Source organism: Xiphophorus couchianus, chromosome 5 (genome assembly GCF_001444195.1).
Source record: "Xiphophorus couchianus chromosome 5, X_couchianus-1.0, whole genome shotgun sequence".
NCBI lineage: Eukaryota > Metazoa > Chordata > Actinopteri > Cyprinodontiformes > Poeciliidae > Xiphophorus > Xiphophorus couchianus.
This window is the reverse complement of record NC_040232.1, coordinates 7,485,754-7,506,684: the sequence shown is the minus strand read 5'-3', so window position 1 is coordinate 7,506,684 and position 20,931 is coordinate 7,485,754. Positions and strand designations below refer to the sequence as shown.

At 37.1% G+C, this 20,931-nt stretch overlaps 1 protein-coding gene across 3 annotated transcripts; it reads right to left on the bottom strand.

Moving 5' to 3' along the window:
• Positions 1-3,423: 3,423 nt before the first annotated feature.
• Positions 3,424-19,183, bottom strand: socs7 (suppressor of cytokine signaling 7). Of its 3 annotated transcripts, none has more exons than XM_028017377.1 (10): positions 17,349-19,181; positions 15,669-15,748; positions 12,330-12,425; positions 10,766-10,900; positions 9,576-9,721; positions 8,370-8,538; positions 7,737-7,865; positions 7,387-7,522; positions 5,182-5,322; positions 3,424-4,325 (listed from the first exon to the last, which is right to left on the bottom strand). In XM_028017377.1, exons 1-9 carry the CDS (start codon positions 18,743-18,745, stop codon positions 5,259-5,261), a joined length of 2,352 nt encoding a protein of 783 aa, XP_027873178.1. In that variant the 5' UTR covers positions 18,746-19,181; the 3' UTR covers positions 3,424-4,325; positions 5,182-5,258. The 3 variants fall into 3 exon arrangements, with proteins under 3 accessions (XP_027873178.1, XP_027873177.1, XP_027873179.1); XM_028017376.1 differs by having other exon boundaries at positions 3,424-4,361; positions 17,349-19,180; XM_028017378.1 differs by lacking the exon at positions 10,766-10,900 and having other exon boundaries at positions 3,424-4,361; positions 17,349-19,183.
• Between the last annotated feature and the right edge of the window lie 1,748 nt (positions 19,184-20,931).

The window sequence follows — 20,931 nt, the reverse complement described above, 5'->3', positions numbered from 1 at the left end:
CATCCTTTAATCTAGCAGGTTTTGTTTTTTGCCTTTTTGCACCTGCATAAGAGCTCAGAATCCATCTTTAGAACAGTTATTTTTAGAACTATTAATAAATAGATTTTGGCTTTTTATTGTGGTGGTCAGAGTGGTCATCTCTGGCCACTCTGACCACTAACTATTTCTTAAAGCTAAATAGGGCTGCAAATAACGATTATTTCATTTATGCTATTGATTCCTCTGACGATTTATCTTTTTTTTTTTTTTTTTTTTACTTTTCAAGCTTAGAAATGTAGAAAAAGTCTGGAAAATTTCTGAGATTAATCTTTTTTATTTGGCGGAAATGTATTCCTTCTGTTTTTTTTATATCTGCAATGGCCTTCACCGTCATCGTAGCACGTCAGTAATTTTTGAATGAGAAGTTGACGCAGCTTCGTCATGCAGCTCGGCTGAATGAGCGCTATCAAGGTGAAACTTGTCGAGTGTTTATATTTCAGTACAAAACCGCATACTGTACATTTTGTATTCAACAACTGTGTTTGGACCGTTTCTCTTTCTGTTCTGGAATGGCCGCCATCTTTGTTTCTGCAACTGGCTCCGAGTCCGCGCCCTCTGCTGGATAGCGGTCAAATTACAACACTAGAGAAAGGGCTAAGCAGACGTTATCATTTAAAAGATTGGGAACTAATTTTAATCTAATAAACGATTATGTCGAATAATATTTTGCATCCATATTAGGGATCGTCTCTCGATTTATCCATGATTAACCATCATCTCCAGTCCAATAGCAATTTCTTTCTTTAAAAAAAATTACATTTTCAGCAACATATATATGCCACAGCCTCTACCTGGTTGCCGGGACTTGGAAAAGACTTGAACACTTGTTTTTTTTTGTTAGCTTTGTTTGTCACAAAGACTTCCTGACATGATTCCTGCAGTGCCTCTGGATGTCAGTCCTGTCTGTCCTCAGCATCAGCTGAGCTTCAGTACTTTGATTAGACCTGTCTCTCTGTTACTAACTCCCTCCACAATGCACCGCACCACTCTTTATTTACATTCAGTCTTTACCAAATAATGTACTTAACCTCATAAAATGATTACTTGTTTCTTCTTACTGGGCCCTTTTTGCATCATTGCAAGGGGTTTCAAAGTGCAGAGGATACACAAATTTTCTTTATTTGTATTTTTTCCCCAATAATATCTAGAAAATTTGCAAAATTAAAGTTTTAACTCTGTACAATAATTTGCACATCCCTTTCCTGAAACAAATTTGACTACTTTATTTGGTTAATTAAAGTTTTGTAAGCTTAGTTTATTGCTGAGTATGTAAAAAAAAAAGATTTTGACCATTTTGGTCTTTGTGACGAAGTTTGGTCACCCCTGACTTAAAATCAAGTATCACTTGTTTTCCTATTGGTTTTCCAACATCATTCCAACATTTTTATGGAGGATCAAAATGATATAATTTTAAATAAAAGAAGAAATCTATATTTTTGTGTCTTTCCTTTTCCTTACAAAAGCATTTTGTTAAGAAATTTAAACAAAAAATATAGATTTCTGTTTTTATTTTTAATTATGTCAGTTTTAGTTCTCCATACCCTATCAGGTGCTGTTCTTACTGTTTTGAAGAGATATATATATATATTTATCTACAGCATTGCTCCTGTTTGTATTTAGAGCAATTTGTATTGTGAATCCAGAGCAGAAATAGAAAAAAAATCAGATTTGGAAAAAGTGGAGATGATTACTTTGTTTTGTGAATTCCCCTCAGGAAGATTTGAGTCTTAAACATTTAAAGAAAATATGTGAATTTAAAAACACAAAGTTGTCTTTAAGCCTCCAGTAGACTGAAGCGCCTTTATTGTGCCGCTGAACAGTGCTGCATTCACTAGTGCAAAAATGTATTAAAAATGTAATTTATTATTTCAGTCTAACCTAACAAGATTTTTAAAAGAAGATATTGTGAATTTAAAGTGACAAAATCCGCATATTTGGAAAAGTTCCGTCTTCATGTGTTAGTCAAATTATTTCACCTAAATGTATTTTTTTAATCAGCATCACAAAGAAAAACATGAAGACAGAGCAAAGCTTTGCATCAAGGTCCTTAGCTTAGTTGCCATGGAGATAGTTAAGTGTCTTTCACTTGAAGTATACGTAACTAAAATTATCTCCATGGCAACTGCAGTGAGAAGTTAACAGAGTTTTTTAGGAGCTACTATATCTTCATTTAGTCAAAGGACAATTAAAATTTTAACTCGTTAAAAATAGAAAAAATATTAAACAGACGAACAACAATTGGAATAAATTAGTCTTGCTTTTAATTTACACCCAAAAATAAAACTTTTATGTGGCTAAAATGAGCTCAAATTGGCAATATACTAAAATTCTCACTGTTTTAATGATTCGCACCCATATTGGTGATAAACCTCAAACTTCCAAATGGTGTTGATATTTTGACGTCAGAGTTTGTTTTTTCCCAATTAAAACTCAAAACAGAACATATGATTTTAGTGTAAGTGGAACAAAAAATAATTTAAATCTTTGTTTCTGCATAGAGTAGCAAGACTAACTACTCCTTTTCATTCAAAACTTTAGTTTTATGTCAAGATGTGGCATTTTAAACTGTAAATGAATGAAACAAACAAATAAATGGATATTTTGTTTTTGGGCCAATGAGAGAACATTTGAGTAGCATTTGTCTTGATTTCATATACGGAGCCCCATCAAGATCATTAATCTCAAAGAGCCGTTTGTGGCATAATGTATTCTCATTAACAAACTGTTAAAATCTCTCTGCATTCAATTTATACTTCTTATAATTTAATAATTTCCAGCATCTTTTCACACTGATGTAATTATGTTCTGTACAAATGAAACTACAGAAGAGGTTTAGGGCCATTGAAGAAAAAAATCTGAATTTTGAGTCAAAATCTAAATAAAGAAACATTCTTAGATTAGATGTAACATCGACAAAAGCCTTTAAAACCCGAGTAATATTTTTGATTGTTCATTATATCATAGAAATGTGAGAAGAATTTAAAAAAATCTTAAACCCACAACACAAACTTTTGTATTTTGGAACATCTGGTTGATGACCTGATGCTGTACCAAAACAATTCAGCCTTTTTCTGATTATAACATATTCTGACCATATTTTTACATGATTTGTATTTTCAATTCATGTCAGTTTGAGTGTAGGAGATCGGCTGGTACAAAAACAAAACAAAAACAATCCTGATCTAAAGATTCTCAATAATTGGGAGAAAATAGATGTGTTGCAACATTATAGGTTTACTTAACAGAAGTTAAGAGCGGACGTTTTCCGTGTTTTCCCGATGTTGTTTTTTTTTTTTTTACATCAATTGTTTTAATTTTTATTCATATTATTAGTTTTTGGTATTTTTTGCCAATTTTGTAATTGTCTTATTATTTTTACCAAATTTGAATTTATCTACCTGTGATGTGACTATTGTGAAGCACTTTGGTCAACTGGAGTTGTTGTAAATGTGCTATATAAATAAACTTTGACTTTGATAAATTAATTTTCACGATTGTTTTCTCAAGATAACGAGTTAATTTTCCAATGCTTTCCTTGAGAAAACGAGATAATGTCCCGATGGTTTTCTCCAGAAGTGCATGCATGCACAACGACATGCATTTGAAGGATGGATTCAAATTTAACACACACCAATCGCCTCGTGATGTTGAGAAAACAAGCTTTGTTTTCTCCAGATTGACTCGTCATCTCAAGAAAACCATCTGAAAAAATCCAAGTGGAAAACATCGGCTCTGAGCTTCCGTAGGTTTATGACTATTTGATTGGTAAACACCACAGCAGATAAAGCAGGAGGCTGAAGGGGCGTCTTTATTCCTAAATATAACATCTTTTTTCCATGTTTGACTGACAGCAACATAAGGAACGATCACTGCATCCACAAAAAGCAGGAACCCGTCTTCCGGAGAGGTCTGAGGTTTTCTTGTCAGTGCTGGTGGCCGGCTTGGCTTGGCTCGAGGTACGTTTCTATCCTGCAGGCATCTCTAAATCCAAAATCCCAGGTTTTTACAAAATAGAAAGAAAAGCAAGGCCTTTACCTTGGGACAACAGTTATACAAATCGACCAGTGAATCATGTTTTAAAAGTCAAACTGGTTCTAGAAACAGGAAAGCAGAGCTGACCGAGGCTCTTTTAGTTTCTGTCAGTAACTTTTCTCTTAGTTCTTCTGATTTTGAAACAGCAGGGGGTTTTTTTTCCATCATTTTTCTCCAGAAAGCGGTGAGCTGCGTACATAGAGTCTGTTCCAGTTTGGCTGTATACGCTCTTCCAGAGACCGATGCTGGAAGACCTGCAGAACAGCGCAGATAAATTCTCCATTAGAGACCTGCAGGCAGTGAGTGGAGACAAAAATATCTCAGTATTAGTCAAGGAACTTGATTAACATTTTTAATGAGCCTGTAATGAATTAATTGCATTCAATCAAACTACATATCAACCAAATCAGCAATATTTTCAATCCAAAAACCAGGGTTCAACCAGGAAAGTTGAACATCTTGTGAACTTTGGTATTGTTTTAACGAATAAAGAACTACATAATCTTTTAAATATGATGGAGTATTATGGACAGACTAAGATTTTTGTTAAATTATGAGAATAAAATCAAGATATTATCACAGTAAAGTTGCGATATTAGTAGGTTAAAGATGCAAGAGGACCAAAAGAAAGTCATAAAACTACGAGAAAAAAGTCATTTAAAAGGTAGCAAAGCTTACAACCTTAAATCTGTGATTCTTTTGCACAATCATTTCAAATTCCTACTATGGATAATAATTTGATGCTGATGTGTTCAAAAAATTAAGCTGTTCATATCAACACTGGAATAAAGAGAGCAGAAATGTTTTAACAAGCAAAGATTTGTAATGATCGACACTTCATGGTCAGCTCTGTAGTTCCATTTATTTGTTTACATTTATCATAAATTAAATTAGTCAGTTTAATTTTAACTGAAAAGCGTCAACTTTTATCAATTTAACTACTTTATTTTGTGTATTTAATTTTGTATTAACTATAACAGATTGCAACCTCTACTCAGAGAATGATGGAGGTTTGCCTGAATTACAGGCTAATGTGATAACAAAAAAAAATCCCCCAAACTATTTTGTTACACACAAAAAGACACATTCAACAAAAATTAAATAACTCACTTTGGGTTAGGATATGTATGCTGCTATGTCTGCGGGTTGGCCTCCTGCTCTGCTACGATCCTCCGGATGCTATTGATTCACAGATACATCTCCTCCTCAGGGTCGTAGTAATAAAACTTACTAAGGTAGGAGATCAGTGATCTTAAAAAGACGCAAAAAAGAAGAAGAAAAAAATTCATCAGGACTTTTTACTGGCAAAAATAGTTTCACCTAGCACAGTGATTCCCAAAGATCTTCTGGGCCCCCCTATGGATTACAATAAAATCCCGCACAAAAAAGGAAAAGAAGATCAACTGGGCACACACATCGTTCAACCAGACATAAACCTATACACATATTTTGTTTTCAAACTCCACTGAAGTTTACTTCACACTTCAGGTTGCAACAAAACAAACTACAAACCATCTTTACAGTGAAACACTTTTGTGTAAATGTTTTTTTTTTTCATTCATCCATACCGCTTCCCGCGCCCCCCTCTAGGGGGTGCGCCCCACACTTTGGGAACCACTGACCTAGCACATTTAAAAGGGAAATGGGCTCTTTGCACCTCAGCTTCCGCGTTCAGGGAAAAGCGGCTCAATCGTTTCCGATCTATTGAAAAAGTTTCTTTACACTCGGTATTTGCAGGGCTTGTCCAAGGTAACAATTAATGATGCACATCAATCCGAAGCCCCGACAAGTAATCTGGAGAAAGGTTTTAAGATGTTCGCCTCGTTATACATTCACAGATACGAAGGTGAGTTTCAGCTGATGGTTCAGGTTCAGAGTTGTTGCTTTTAGAAAAATATGGCCGTGTTCCTTAAGGTCTCCGTGTTATTTCGCTTTATTAGTTTTGCATGCTTCTTGTGAAGCAGGACGGTGTTTACAGCAGTGTGTACAGGCGGATCAGTAGCTCGGCTGTCTGGCTCTGGTCTGCTCTCTGGTTGCTATAAACTCTTTCAGGCTGAATACAGAAGTGATTCCATGGAAATAACACAGGAGGCTCCTTTACCTTCTGCTTTAGGTTTAAGAAGCTGATCCGGAGTGAAGTGAAGGCTGTAAACTTTGCTGTGCGGCGTTAGCTTTAACTGGTAGCGACGAATATTTACAAGCCACCGTCTTCTTAATTCAGGACTGCTTGGAAATCCATGAAAACTTAAAAGCCCATTATATTAGGAAGACAGCAATGTTCATAGTATTGTTTTATTTGCGTCTGAAATACGACTTTGTCTTTTCTAGCTGTCATGGTAACTCAAAGCGAAAAAAGAGAGCCGCATTTGCGCATGCGGTTGTGATGTCAGCGCGGCAGGTGCAAAGAGCCCATTAGGAAGTAGGAAAGTGACTCAAACACAGAATCTAATGATTTATTTAATTGAAATATAGATGCGTCTTTATAGAAACGAATATCTCCGCCACGTCGTTTAAAAAATATTGTACACAGGATCGGTTTCAGATACGTTTTCATTCACTTGAAGCCACACAAGTACGCCACAGAGCATTGTAGTAAACATGCCAAACCCATAGGGGGCAGTGTAGTGCAACGCTAACACTTATGTCAGCCAATCAGAATGCTTCAAAACAACCACGACTGCCTGTAAGGAAATAAAAATGGCGCCAGGAAGTTTATTTGTGAAGGCAGATGTGTATATTTATCTACTTTTAATTAGCATATTGAAATATAAAGTTAATTAAACACAAAACGATGTCTACTGGGAATTGTGTCAAGGCTAGTATGTGGATAACTTGGCGCATGTTGACTCTAAATCACAGTTTTCCAATGTAAACACACGAACACAAATACAGAGTTTTCTCAGATCTCCACTTTGGTTGGAGTTTTTGTAAATAATAATTTTTAGTGATGTTAAGTGCAGTTTTTGTGTAGATGAAAGGACAAAATGCATAAGATTGTATTTGCTTTCCTGGATATTCGGCTACATGTGGAGCAGAGGTCGTATTAACGGAATATTTTCCGTGTTTATTTTTTTAAACGACGGGAAAATTTTAAGCCCGTCGGTCATTTAATTAACTAAATTAAAGTATTCTCTCAGTACAGACGTCCACTCTGAAGAGTGTTGTTGCAGTAAACTGGTAATGTTTGGCATGCTGTGTTCACAAACCATAAACAAATCCGATTTAAAGCTTAAAGGTACAGGTCAAGTTTGTGGTCACAAGTCAGTTTTTATAATTTAAATGAAGCCAAAATATTGACACTTAGATGAACGTTACCTGGGCAGTGGAAGCTCTTGGATGTGGTCGATGCGGACTATTTGCCGAATGCAGAAGCGACAGAGATGCTGCAAGGACTTCACGTTGCTGAAGCGGGATACAGGATACAGGAGCTGAACTGGAGTTGGTGGGAGCCCTGAAAAAAAACAAAAAACACAAACGGTCAACATCATTCTGCTAACAAAGTCAAATTCAAATCGCCCACTGGATTGATCTGTGCTAATGAGCTCTGCTGGTCATTAGCACAGATACAGGAAGATGCTTGCGAGTTGCAATTCTGGTTAGAGCGCTCAACTGGCCCAGTGTTCATATCTAGACATAGAGGGAGATTTGTTGCTTTGTTTCTTTACCTGGAACTCTGGAGCGGAGGAAGTAGAGGAATTTGCCGTTCTTGGAGTGCATGATGGCGCGCTCAATGAATTCCACCACAGAATGGCAGCGGTCCTCGAACTTCGGATGACACCACAGGCTGAATGTCCCTGGAAGCAGAAAGAAGCTTTAGACAAACCTTTAAGGAACAGTTTCAGACTGAGGCGACAAATGTATGGAAAATATAAAAACTTTAACTGAATTTGGAAGACAGGAGTGTTTCATGTTTCTGTTAGCTTGTCGAACTCTTAACTTTGAGAGTGGGCTTAAATTGGAAATTATTACGGTAAACAATGGAAGAATGATGAAGAAAAGGATTAATCTTCGGATTAGGACTTAGTGTTAGTTCCAGTGTTAGGAGTTCTTTACAAAATTAAAGTTTATTGGTCTCTGACAGGGCGAAGTTGGATTATTATCAGAATATTACTTGAAAACGGTCTGACGACAACAATATTATTGTTTATCGCAATCACTACTGGGACGATTTATTGACCAGCAAAATCATACAAACATTCAATTAACGCGTTTACATTTTTTATCAAGTCCCAATTATGAAGATTGAGGTTTATGGAGCAGATTTCTTGAAACGCTGCATGACTGTGAGTGTTTCTTACCTCGATAGTGCTCCATGCGCGTGTGGTGTGTGACTCCCTGCGACCTGAAGCTCAGGCTCAGGATGTATCTGGGGTCAGAACTGTCTCGGACCAAAAACGATCCGTCGAGTTTACCCTTCAGCTTCACCTCAGCGTCTTCCCAGTTCATAGGACCCCAGTACCAGCCGCACTGCAAGCAGAGACACCAGCAATCCACCCAGCAGAACAGTAAGAGCTTCTCTGCTTCTGTCTATCATTTTGCAGAAAGAACCTGATAGTGGAAACTGACTGGCAGAAACCTTTACATGAGAGGGCAAAGGAGTGGTAGTCATGGTACATGGGTCGAAAATACGCCAGGTATGTAAACAGACAACAAAATGTCTACATAAACAAGATAAACTATTCATTGTACAACTGTCTCTTGGAAGAAAAAATAAAACAAGTTTTAGGTATATATGTACTACAGCATAATAGGGCTGTTGTGGATATAAAAAAAATAAGAGGAGTACAATTCTGCCAAAAAATTCAGAAAAAAAACAAGGACATTTCTGAGTTTTAAAAGTTGAAAATTTGCCAGAAAGAAACTCCAAACATTTTGAGATTAAGCTCAGATATTTCTGAAAAAAACGTGGAAATCTCTGAGTTTGAAAAGTCCCATATTCTTTCTAGAACATTTTGAATAATTTCAAAATTTGTGAATTTTTCAAGGAAATGTTTTAATTTTATTCAAGTTGCCCCCCCATCATCCACCTGTTAATTAATTAATTAATTTATTTTTTTACCCCTCCAAGGGGTCTTTTTGTGGGCTCTAGTGTCCCTTATACGACAGTAGGCAGACAGGAAACGGGAAAGGAGAGGGGGGAAGACATGCGGCAAATATTGTTGGGTCCGGGAGTTGAACCCGCGACAAGGACTCAAGGCCTCCAAATATGGGTCGCGCTAACCCCTACGCCACCACGGTACGCCCACCTGTTAATATTTTAACCATAATTTGATTGCTAGAAATTTTATGCTAAATGTTTATCTGTTTTATGACTGAAAAAATATGTTCAAAGCTTAAACCTTTCCTCAGCTTCCACCCTACTCTGCTTGTCTTTTTGGGATTCCTGTTGCTGTTTGTTCTCTACTCTTCTTTAACAAACCTCTGAGGCCTTCCCAGAACAGCTGCACTGACGCAGAAAAAGTCTAGTTCTAGTTTTCGTGCTACAGAATGACAAAAAGCCTGACCTTCTCCAGCTCTCTCAGACTGGCTGTGAAGTTGCTGGCTTCGGATCGCCGCAGCGCACACAGCACCGGAGGAGCAGCCCGTCTCGTTGGTGGAGCGGCGTCCGACGGCAAAGGATTCGAATGAGGAAGGGCCCGGAAAAAGGCATCTGAGTCAGGAGAACGTAGAAAATGAGGCATTTTGAGGTTTATATGCAAATGAATACAAAGACACATGATCCATAAATGTCTGTTTTTTGGATAAATTAATACATTTGGACCATATTCTATTCTATCTATTGTTAGTATGGCATTTAGAAAATGAAATAATTGTCGTGACTAATTGACCTGAAACAAAAGAAGTTTAACTTCATACTAGGCTCGCAACTACCAATTGTTTTAGTAATCGATTTAAAAGTTAACAAATCATTAATGTGATTTAGAAAACATTAATAAACAAATCTTTAACATATTCTTTCTATCGTTATTGTGAAATTTAGCAAAAATAAATCATTTTGTGATTCTGTCAGACCTAAAGCAAGAGATTTAACTTCAGACCAGGCCTTCAACTTACAATTATTTTAGTAATTGATATTTCTGACGATTAACTGAAAAATTGGCACATTCTACAGATTTTAAACATTTAAGCCTTTTTTAATACAATATTAAAAAAACATTAAAACATGGAAAAAGACAATAATTAAATTTTAAATGATTAAATAAATATTATGTTGCCTAAAATCCAATAGCATAATATTCCTTCAGTGAGTGAGTAATAATTTGTAGCAAAGGATGCATCTACACTTTCTGCTTGATTTCACATAAATACAATGTAAAGACAATCTGCTGATTAATTTTGGATTAACAGATTGATAATTGGATAGTAAAAGGTGCTTAAATTTTACAGAATTTCTATCAGGTGAAGCTAAAACAATGACACTTTTTTATCTTTAATGTAAAATAAAAATATATACTTTTTTGAACAATTTTGTTTTAATTACTGCTCTGTTATTTGTTCTGGTGTTTTTTGAGCATGTATACTCCAATTAACAATTAATCGATTACTACATTGGTTGATGGTTATCTGAATAATCGAATAATCAGTCAGAAAAAGGGGGAGTTTTTTTTAATAAACTGTTTCAACTGTACATTTTCTGCATATTAAGTTATTTAGACGTGAAGTTAGAGGATTTTTCCCATCATAGACGTCTTACCATTGAGGCTGAGACTGTGCTGGATGGTGGAGTGGGAGGGAGGAGGAAGAGGAGGGTGAGGAAGAGGGAGAGACTGCAGGGAGGCGCCCATAATACTAACTAGGAAAGGCCCCGGTTGAGGCCCCGCTATGTCATCTGGAGGAATGACAACAGGGAAAGATCAGGGAAGGGGATAAAAAGACACAAAAGTGGGAAAAATGAAGAAAACCAACAGCAGTCGACATTAGGAAAAGAAAAGAAAGGAGGTTCCTTCTTTATATTCTTTATATCTTTATATTACCAGCAGCTCTTCTACTGCTAATGCTTAGCCTGTCGGTTTAGATGGATGATCCTGGTTGTGCCACAGTCTGTCCATGAACAGACTGAGATGTTTCCAAGCTCTCAAAGAGAACAACGCAGCCCGCAGGCTACTTGATACAATACGAACTACTTACAAAAATTACCAAGTCAAAATGATCTACCTACTACAAAAATACACAAACGTATATTTATACATATATTGAGATGTCTTTATATATTTAATTATTCATAAATGTGAAAAGTTTTTGTTTTCTTACTTGCTCCAGCTCCCTCACTTATATTTAAGTTTAAGAGAAAAACCGAGGGCTAAAAATCGGAGGACACTCGGTATCTAGCTAGAAGTGCTACACTTAGCGCCATTGTTTGCGCATGCGCAAAAAAATAAAGGAAACATTACCGCCACCACCTGGTAAGGCCGCCCTGTATATACATCAAGTGACGGGATAAATGATGGGCCGACGACCATTTATTTACTGTCACGCTATCTACGCATACTAATGTTTAATTTCACTTTGGGATCAATAAAGTATTTTTGAATTTGACTTTGGTAGAGATAGAAAGATTAAAATGAAAACTGTGGGGTGCCATTTGTACCATCACACAACAAAAAATGAACAGCAATAATTTGATTTATTTAGTCATAAAAAACAATGAAGGTGTTCATCTCTCAAAGTCATATTTTCAGCATGTTATTCTTACATTTATAAATGCCAAATTTCCAAACTAAATATTTAACTCACCAGCTTACATTTTTTAAAATGACTAGTTTGTAAACTAAATTGTTAGTTTGTAAAGTAACTAACAATTACTTGTTAGTTTAGTTAGTGAACTAAATATTTAGATTTCAAATTAAATATTTACTTGAAACTTAGCTATTTAGCTCCATGTTAAGTATTTCTTTGGGTACTAAATATTTATTTTGCAAACTAAATATTTTGTTTCCTGACTAAATATTTAATTTCAAGTTAAATATCTATTTTGTAAGCTAAATATTTAGATGGTGAACTACATATTTAGTTTGGAATTCAGACATTTATGAAATACATGGTGAAAATATCATTTAAAAATAAACATCCATATTTTGTCTTTATGATTAAATAAACCAAATTATTGCTGTCAATGTTTTACTGTGTAACTTAATAAAAGGCACCTCACACACACCTGTCTGGGCTTCCTCTTTTTAAAATACAGATCCTACAATTAAGCCTTTTTTTATTATTTAATTTGCCATGACTACTGCGTGGATAAGAAAAAAAAAGTTTACCCAGCAGACTGAGGCTTCGGCGTGGAGGAGTTGGAGGATGCGACGTTTTCGACCCTCGTAGAGAAATATCCACATCCACCAGAGAAACTGTTTCGCCTGGGGACACAAAGTGGCAAATGGGAGGAAAAGCTTAGAAACAAAGAGGGACAGGAAACAGGACAAACAGAAAATAAAATTAATGTTAGTATTTGTCCATTATGCCCCTTAAAGCAGAACCAGGCAGGACGTTTACTGGAAACTTCACTGAGTGAATTAGCTCAAACCACTCCAATAAAGAACAGACTAATCGAAATGATTCAGACTGACTTTACCTCATTGAAATTTTGCTTGTTGGAGACGGTTTTATAGCCAGGAAAAACTCAAATCAACTGATAGGAGCAGTAAAACCAATCAAATGTAATCTCATCCATTATTATTCTCTACAGGTTAGCTTGGTTTAGCATTAGCTCATGTGACTTGCAATTTCATGATTCATGATCTTGGTCTTAATTTTTTTTTCTGTTTCAAATATAATTTTAGTTTCAAAACTTTTTTCGGTTTTATTTTATTTTATTTTGAACAAACTTTATGGCCCCAATATAGCTCCATAGCCTTCCATTTATCTCGTTTCATTAGCGTGTAGAAATAATGCCACAGGTTGGAAAACATTGTTATAAGATCAATCATTGACCCTTAACTCAAGCTGGTATGAATTCCCAGAATGCATTGCTTCCAGGACACCATCTAGAGCTTTAGTGTCCAAATTTTGTATGGGTTGCCAAAAATGTCAAGCTGAAGGTATCCTGGGTGCCATAATATTTTTTTTTTTTTTTTTTTTTAGAATTGTAAATACGTTGTTATTATTATTTTTACTTGTTTAATCAACAAACTAAACACACAATATTTTTATTTAATAAAAAAACATAATTCTATATTTTATATCAATAAAATATATGTGGATAAAATATTCTATATTTTATGTCATAATATTATAAAATACTTTATTTCATACAAATATTATGTGTCAGTCATATTTCTTTAGACAAGGGAAACAGCAAACCATATCCATGTTTTTCTGGATTTCTTTTGTGTCTTTTTAGCAACAAGAACACAATGTGGCTCAGTTTTGCTTTTTCTTTGCTGAGTGTTTTTAATGGACGCGGCTAAATCTGCGTTTTGGTTAAAAGCCACTGGATGTTTTTGGTCCCTATTACTAATAAATTCAATTCAAAGCAAAAACGTGGGTGAATATTTTGCGTTGCACTTCACATTTTCCATTTCAAGATTTTAAAACAAATGTATTTCTGTTCTTAAATGCTTATAAAGGGCCGCCCGGAATCATTCCGAGGGCCACAAATGGCCACCGAACCGCACTTTGAACACCTTTGCTCTACAGATTCCAAGACAACTGAGTAATGTGAAATTCTGTGCTGTAGATGAGCATGAATAAAAGTTTGAATAAAGAAGACATTAATGATGAATGAAGTTTTGATTAATACACAGAAACACTCGGCTGAAACATGAATGTGAAGTAATGTGAGGCAGCACTTTGATGCTGAAGCAAGCAGAGAGCAAATAGCTTTTCATGCTGAGCTACAAGCTTCCTCATCACTTTTACATTTGTCCTAAATCCTTATGCACCAGCTGCAGTGGGGAAATGATCGGGTCAGCTAAAGGCTGCGATGATTTGTATCTATATTATGTCCTAGATTATACATTGTTGGATTTATTGTAGATTCGACTTCTGATTCCCAAGTGGACTGGTCTGTGGACAAAATCTGTGTGATAACAGATCAGGCTGAGATTCTGGCAAATGGCAAAGAGCAAAGCTTTATTTCATCTGCAGACGGAGAACAACACAGCAGCGAGCTGCTCTGAGTTCTGATTTGGAGCTGCAAGTCCTCACAATATATGGAACTCATGTTACACAATATGGTCACTCCAGTTTCAGTTGAACAATTTTCATGCAGTCACATAACCACACTGGAGGGTCAGTTAACTCCTTGGATGATAAACATCTTGTTCAAATATGTGAGTTTCCAAAAATCAGGTTTGCTAATGGAACAATTTTGCATAACAAGAACATTGTCAAACCAGAATATCCAGCAAGTGCATCCATTTCTTAAAACTCTGATATTCTATAGAGAAACTTGTTAAGACTCAGGGCTTATTCCATCACACTATAATTATCTAAACTATCTGTTCTTATCTGTTAACAAATACTGGTGCCTTGCTGTGGTATGTATGGTGAGGCATTAGTCACCATCAGCCTGCTGCAGTTGCTGCAGGGACCCCTCTGACTGGTTCTGCAGAAACTCTCTAGCCTACATACTCTAACAGGTTGAACAATACTAATGTGGTTAAATGAGTAAAATAATTAAATTAAATTGTTAAGAGAAATAATAAAACAATTTTTACTTCACAGGTCTTAAATATTATATTTTTATTTGTTGTATGTTTGATTCCTCCTCTCACAGCATTATTTTAGTAATGATACTGTCAGCACACTAAAAGAAACTATTCAAACCGAGTCCTAAAAACCAGTTTCTAACAGGAACATTAAACTGATACTGAAGTAGTGCTGGGTGATCGCACTTAAAGAATCCAAATCCAATTTTAATCAATGTTGGGTTTTTTTTTTCTTTCTTAGAAAGAAAGCAGAAAATGAAGAGAAATGAACTTAAATATAAAATAAAATATTTTCCAAAACATGTGCTTTTACATTTTGTCGTAGTTCTTCTATTCATTGTCTCTGCATCTGCGGACTAGCATGTGAAAATATAATTCCTGAAACTTTCATGTATGCATGTAGCATTAGTGTTCAGACCAAGGGTAACTTGCAATTCTCTCGGTAAGTGTGTTTCTTTTACAAATGTGCGCAAAACTGTGTCTATTTTCTGCTGATGTCAAATTTTGCTATTGCAGTGTTTCCATTAAATCAAAACACGATTAAAGTCACAGGCGAACTAGTTTGTTCACCCAATTTGTCATTATCCTCTAATTACTTCCTGTCGTCTTCTTTGCTTCTTTGGTTTGCTCCAGTGGAAACATCCGGTTGTTGATGATGTGACTCTTGTGATGCAAATAAACCAACTTCGCTACGGCCAAGCTAGCACGAAAAACGAGAGAGTTTTTGAAAGTGGCGTGTTTCCATTAAGCAAAATTATTTTCAAAATGTCAAATAGCGCCACAATATGTGCACCTAGATTGACAGCAAACACAGATTGATCTCTCTATTCTTGGTGGATGCCTGCAGAAGCGTAAAATCAAAGTATAAACCCATTCAGGGGCATTATTGCATTATTTTTTATAATAACGTTTCTTTAAGTTAAATATTGAAATTTATGAAGTAGTTCTTACCAGTGAAAGTCGAGAGGGAGGCAGAGAGGGAGGCAGGGGAGAAGGCACTGTGGGCCCTGGTCAGTCTGGGTTCCCTGTGGCTGCACGTCAGCCATCCACACGGGAGAAACAGAAGGACATGACAATAAAATGTTGAAAAGGTCTGCATACATTGAGGAAATTTGTTTGTTTTTGTTTGTTTTGACAGTGGGGAAAATAAGATACACCACCAATATTTCATGTTCCTCCACTGTGCAACATGAACTGCATTTGCAGTCAGATTAACTACCAAATCAAAAAGTAAATCAGTCTGGAAAATAAAATAAAAATTAATCATTTATACATATGGCTGCAACAAATAATAGTTTTAGTGCTAAATTATACTGTGGATTACAATTAATCAGCTAACTGGACAAAGAACGGCAGGTTTAAAAGATTTTTTTAATGTAACCACTTAAGCCTTTTTGTGCAACATTAGAAACACATTAAACAAGCAAATAAACAAATAATTCAATTTTTTTTTTTAAATAAGAAAATAAACATCTTAATGGTTAAAATGTAATAGCATAGGATTTCTTTAGTGAATGTGAACTTGAGGAGTTTTGGGTAGAACAGACAAGGAAGGTTTCATCTTAATTAAATGCAACATATACATATATTTTGTACAGCTTTGACTTAATTACTATGTAATTATGGTGAATTTATTGTGTGTTTTTTTTCAGCAAATGGCTTTTATTGAGTATACTCCAATTAACAATTAATAGATTACTAAATTAGTTGACAATTATTTAAATGAACACTTAGTCAGATTAATTTAATCATGTTTTGCTTCGTATACTCTACGTTTATATCAGAAAGCTACATTGGCTAGAAATGCTTCAAATGTTCGTCTTTGAGTAGAACACCATGTGTCACAGTCTTCTTCTAGCTTTGTTTCCTGTGTAATACTTCTTTAAACGTCTCAAATTTTAAGTAAAAGTGTAAATAACTAAAATATGATGACTCCAGACTTTTGTGTTACATCTAACTCTAGTAATCACTACAAACCTTAAATCTTTTTGTCTGTCCCTATGTTTCAGGCTCCAATTTTGTAAAACCTGTTGTGTTTAATGTATAATTTGGGGTCTTCCATTACGTTTTATTTAAAAGGATAAAGTCTCATTTTCTAAACTGAAGACTACTCTGTATAGGGATGGACAATAAACCAATAACAAGAAGTTACAATAAGACACGTGATCAATAACCAAGAATTTCACAGCATTCTGGGAGATGTAAACAAAGGGAAGAGCTGCTCAAACTCTCCTGGCTAGCTAAGTTGACGGATGAACTAACTCACTAACTCTTTGGTTACCTAGCAACTCACTCACTCTTTGGTTACCTAGCAACAGCCAGTTGCAGTTGCAGTTTCAGGTTTCCCCACCAACTGCTAAAAAATTAAACAACAACGGCGTGGAGTGAAAACTATGGATAAAACAGGAAAGCTCACGTCGCTGGTTAGTCCTTAGTAATATTTCAGACTTTTTAAAACAAAAAAATAATCAATAATTACGATATGGACTAGCTTATATCGTGATGGTTTTTAGGAAGATAGTCCACCCATACTACTCTGTATATTTGGACATGTGTTGTTTCTGTTTTTACCAGCGATAAAAAGATCCCAATAATCTGATTTAATTATAAAGTATGTCAAAGGTTTCCCACCTGTCGGCATCCTGCTCGGCTCCAGATCCACCTTCCATGTCCACCAGACTCATGGCTGAGGACACTGAATAAGACACCGAGGGTCTCTTGTCCAGGATGTGATTCGACCCACTGCAGCTTTTAGTCCGGAACAGTTTACTCAATCGGGTCTTTAACGAGTTCTTTTTGGACTTCCCCGGAACTTTGAACGTTTTCTCTCCACCTGCACCCCGGTAGGTGGGAGTCCGGGGCGCACTGGTGCACCGCTTCCCTCTTCTGGGCGTAGAAGCTTGGCTTGGGTTTGGCGTGGTGGTCCAAGGTGAGTTCTGGGCAGGTGTCGATGACTTAGCTAAAACCTGAGCAGAACCTTCAGAACCTGCTTGGGTCGTCGGCAGGCCCATCTTTTCGATCTGTGTCCTCAGTTCCACTTGGAAGCTGCTGATGGAGAAAGTCCCGGACATCTTATGGATTATTTCCCGTTTCCTTTTGAGTAAAAACTCGCCGTGTCCGTTTTCATCATCCAACCCAACCTCCGGACACTCCTCTATACCCAAGCCATTAATGCCCCTACTCCCCAGCCCCTCCAGGACCAAAAGGGCATCGCTGGTCTCGGTTGGGTCGTCTCTTGGTTCTGCTTGTCCATCTACCGAACCCTGTGCGCCCTGGCAGGAGCACTGCGGCAGCTCAGCTCCTTTAAACAGCATCCTGGGTCCGACCCCTAGCTCACCAAACCGCCTTGCCAACTCAAACACGGCGTCCTCTTGGCCCCTAGAGTCCCCTCCGGGAAGGGGTCCGGATCTGTCCGATAATAGGGGCCAGTTGTGGGGGTTGGTGATAAATCGATGCCGGTGGCACATCTCGGCAGATCCCGGACTCTCCGCAGATGAATCGACGGAAGACTGCAAGGTTGATGGTCTCTGATCCAGCAGGTCGTGGTGCCGCTCGACGTCTCCAGGACTCGGGGTGTTGTTGTTGTTGTTAACAGCTGGGCCCAATTCCAGCGCATCCCGACGGTCTAAATCCAAAATCCCATCTCCGTTGCGCATTATATTGGAGAAGACAAGCAGCTGCGGTCGCAGGCCGGGGCTCGGGACAAAGTCGAACCCCTGGGGGTCCATGGAGCTCTGCGGGACCCGGCCCTCCGTGCCCCCGCTGTCAGGTGCCGCCGTGGTGTCACTGCTCGGCTGGCCTTTGTTCAGGAGGCTGCTGGGATGCTCCAGCCCCGCCGTCTCCGTCGGACCTCGGCTGATATCCAAAGCCGATTTAACGCCGCTGTAAGCCAGGACATCATTCCCCAGCCCGACCACCACTCCTCCCGTCGGCAAATTCCCGTTTTCTCCCTCCAAGCGGTCCTCCTCGGCTGCGGACACAAGGCGCATCAACACGAAATCGGGCGACATATCTTGCGCGTTGTTCATAATTATTTGACAGGATCGCGAAATGAAAATCACAAGGCGCTTCGCATTGCTAACAGCGGAGATGTCGTCCTTATAATAAATAAAGAGTCATGCCTTTCCTGCGAAAATGCCAACAAATGTGCTGGGGGGTTTTTATCCTTCGCTTCCTCCTCCTTTAGGACAGAGCAGCATCCATCTGTGGCTGATCGGGAAAATGACTGCAGCTTCGGTCCAGCAGCAGCAGGCCGACCTTGGGTCACACATGCAGTTTGATTTTGGACTGGAGAAATAAAAAGCTGGAGGAGTCTCCGGTCAGTGAGCACAGTCTGTCTCTGAACCGAGCCAGGCCCCACCCGCTCGGCTCAGCATCCAGATCAGCAACGATGATGGGAACCACAAACTGACTCTCTGGTTCAGCATCATAGCTGATTTTATTACTATTATTAATAACATTTATCACAGTTAAATGTTATTGCATCAGTGTGGGGTGAAGTAAAAAAATAAAACAATTTGATTTATTTCGCTTGTCATGAAGTAAAAAAATGTGGGTGTTAATTTTTTTAAGTCGTATTTTCACTATGTTATTCATACAATTATTAATTTCAGAGTTCCAAATTAAATATTTAATTCACCAGTTAAATATTTAGTTTGGAAGCTAAACATTTAGTTTCTAAGTATTTAGCTCCCAAAATAAATATTTATTTTGCATTTATTTTGTTTGAAACATTTAGTTTGCAAAATACATAGGTAGCTTTCAAATTAAATATTTAATTAGGAGTCTAAATATTTAGTTCCTATATAAACATTGATATTGTACCTAAATATTTAGTTGAAAATAAAATATTTAGTTCCAAACTAAATCTTTGTTTTCTCAGCCTAAACATTTAATTTCCAAACAAAAACTTTTGCCAAACCAAACATTTAGCTCAGACCTAACCAACTCAATTAGCAATCGAAATATTACATTTTATAATATATATATATATATATAAATATAATATATATATTAATATATATATATATATTTAAAATATATATATATATATATTTTAATATTTGGTAAAACTGTCACTGTCGTGACTAAATGTTAGGAGATAGATAATCTGAGAAAAAAAATCTATCTCCTTTGCTTTTTTCCAGTGCTAAAAATAACCAATCAGAGCCAGGAGGCGGGTCTTAGGGCTGCCAATCACTCTGCCTATTGCCCCCTTTCTTTCTGTTATAGCATAGACTGAAGATAAATAGCTTTCCTGTAACAACAGGTTGTTTAGCACAATTAGCAGGTAGTACATGACTGTGATTGACAGTGCTAAGACCCTCCCCTTGGCTCTGATTGGTTGTTTTTGGTCGAGAGTGATGCATTTCTTCAGACAGCAATAGTAACTCAGGGAGGAGGAGGAGATTGATCTTTTCACATATTACCTGTCCCTTATTAAACTGTCACAACATGGTGACAAATATGTAAAATAATATATTCCTTATGTTTACATACTGCAGCTTTAATGTATGGTCACAACATACAGCAGAGCTGGAGAACTGCATTAATGCCAACTGGCAGGCAGATGGCGATATAGACCATTTAATACTGATTGGTGACGCCACTGAGACAGAGTGCATGATGGGAAAGTAAAGGAGGGGCCATTAATCCACGCGGTGTGTGTGTGTGTGTGCGTGTGTGTGTGTGCGTGTGTTTATATGTAAGCCAGACGTGGCAGTGTTTGCTCATATCTGAGGTTTTTGTGGAGTAATCAAACTAACAACCTGCCAAGCAAAGCTCAGCACTGATGTGATGTAACACAGAGGTCATAGTTCAGCAGCATTAATATTACAAATTAATCACATTCATTTTTCATTGTTTTGCTGAGCCTTTTCTCAACTTGAACAGACCCTTCCCCCATCACTCATCTCCTCAAAACTATATGCTAAACTAGCAACTTTCACTGAAATAAAGCCACCTCTTAAACAAAAAAGAAATTTAGTGCAGCAGCTCTAGTCCATATAATATTTCAGGGTCTGGCAGTTCAAATGTCTCAAATTCAAAAATTGTGAAGGTAAATTTTCAGGAATCTTCACAAAATCACATAATGAAAGTTCTAATGAATGTGGGCAGCCATGGGTGAATCAAGATGGTGGCCAACCGGGGCCAGTGGCCCCTGAGGAGATAATACTACAACAGTTTCTTATGATGAGACAGACCAATAAGGGAC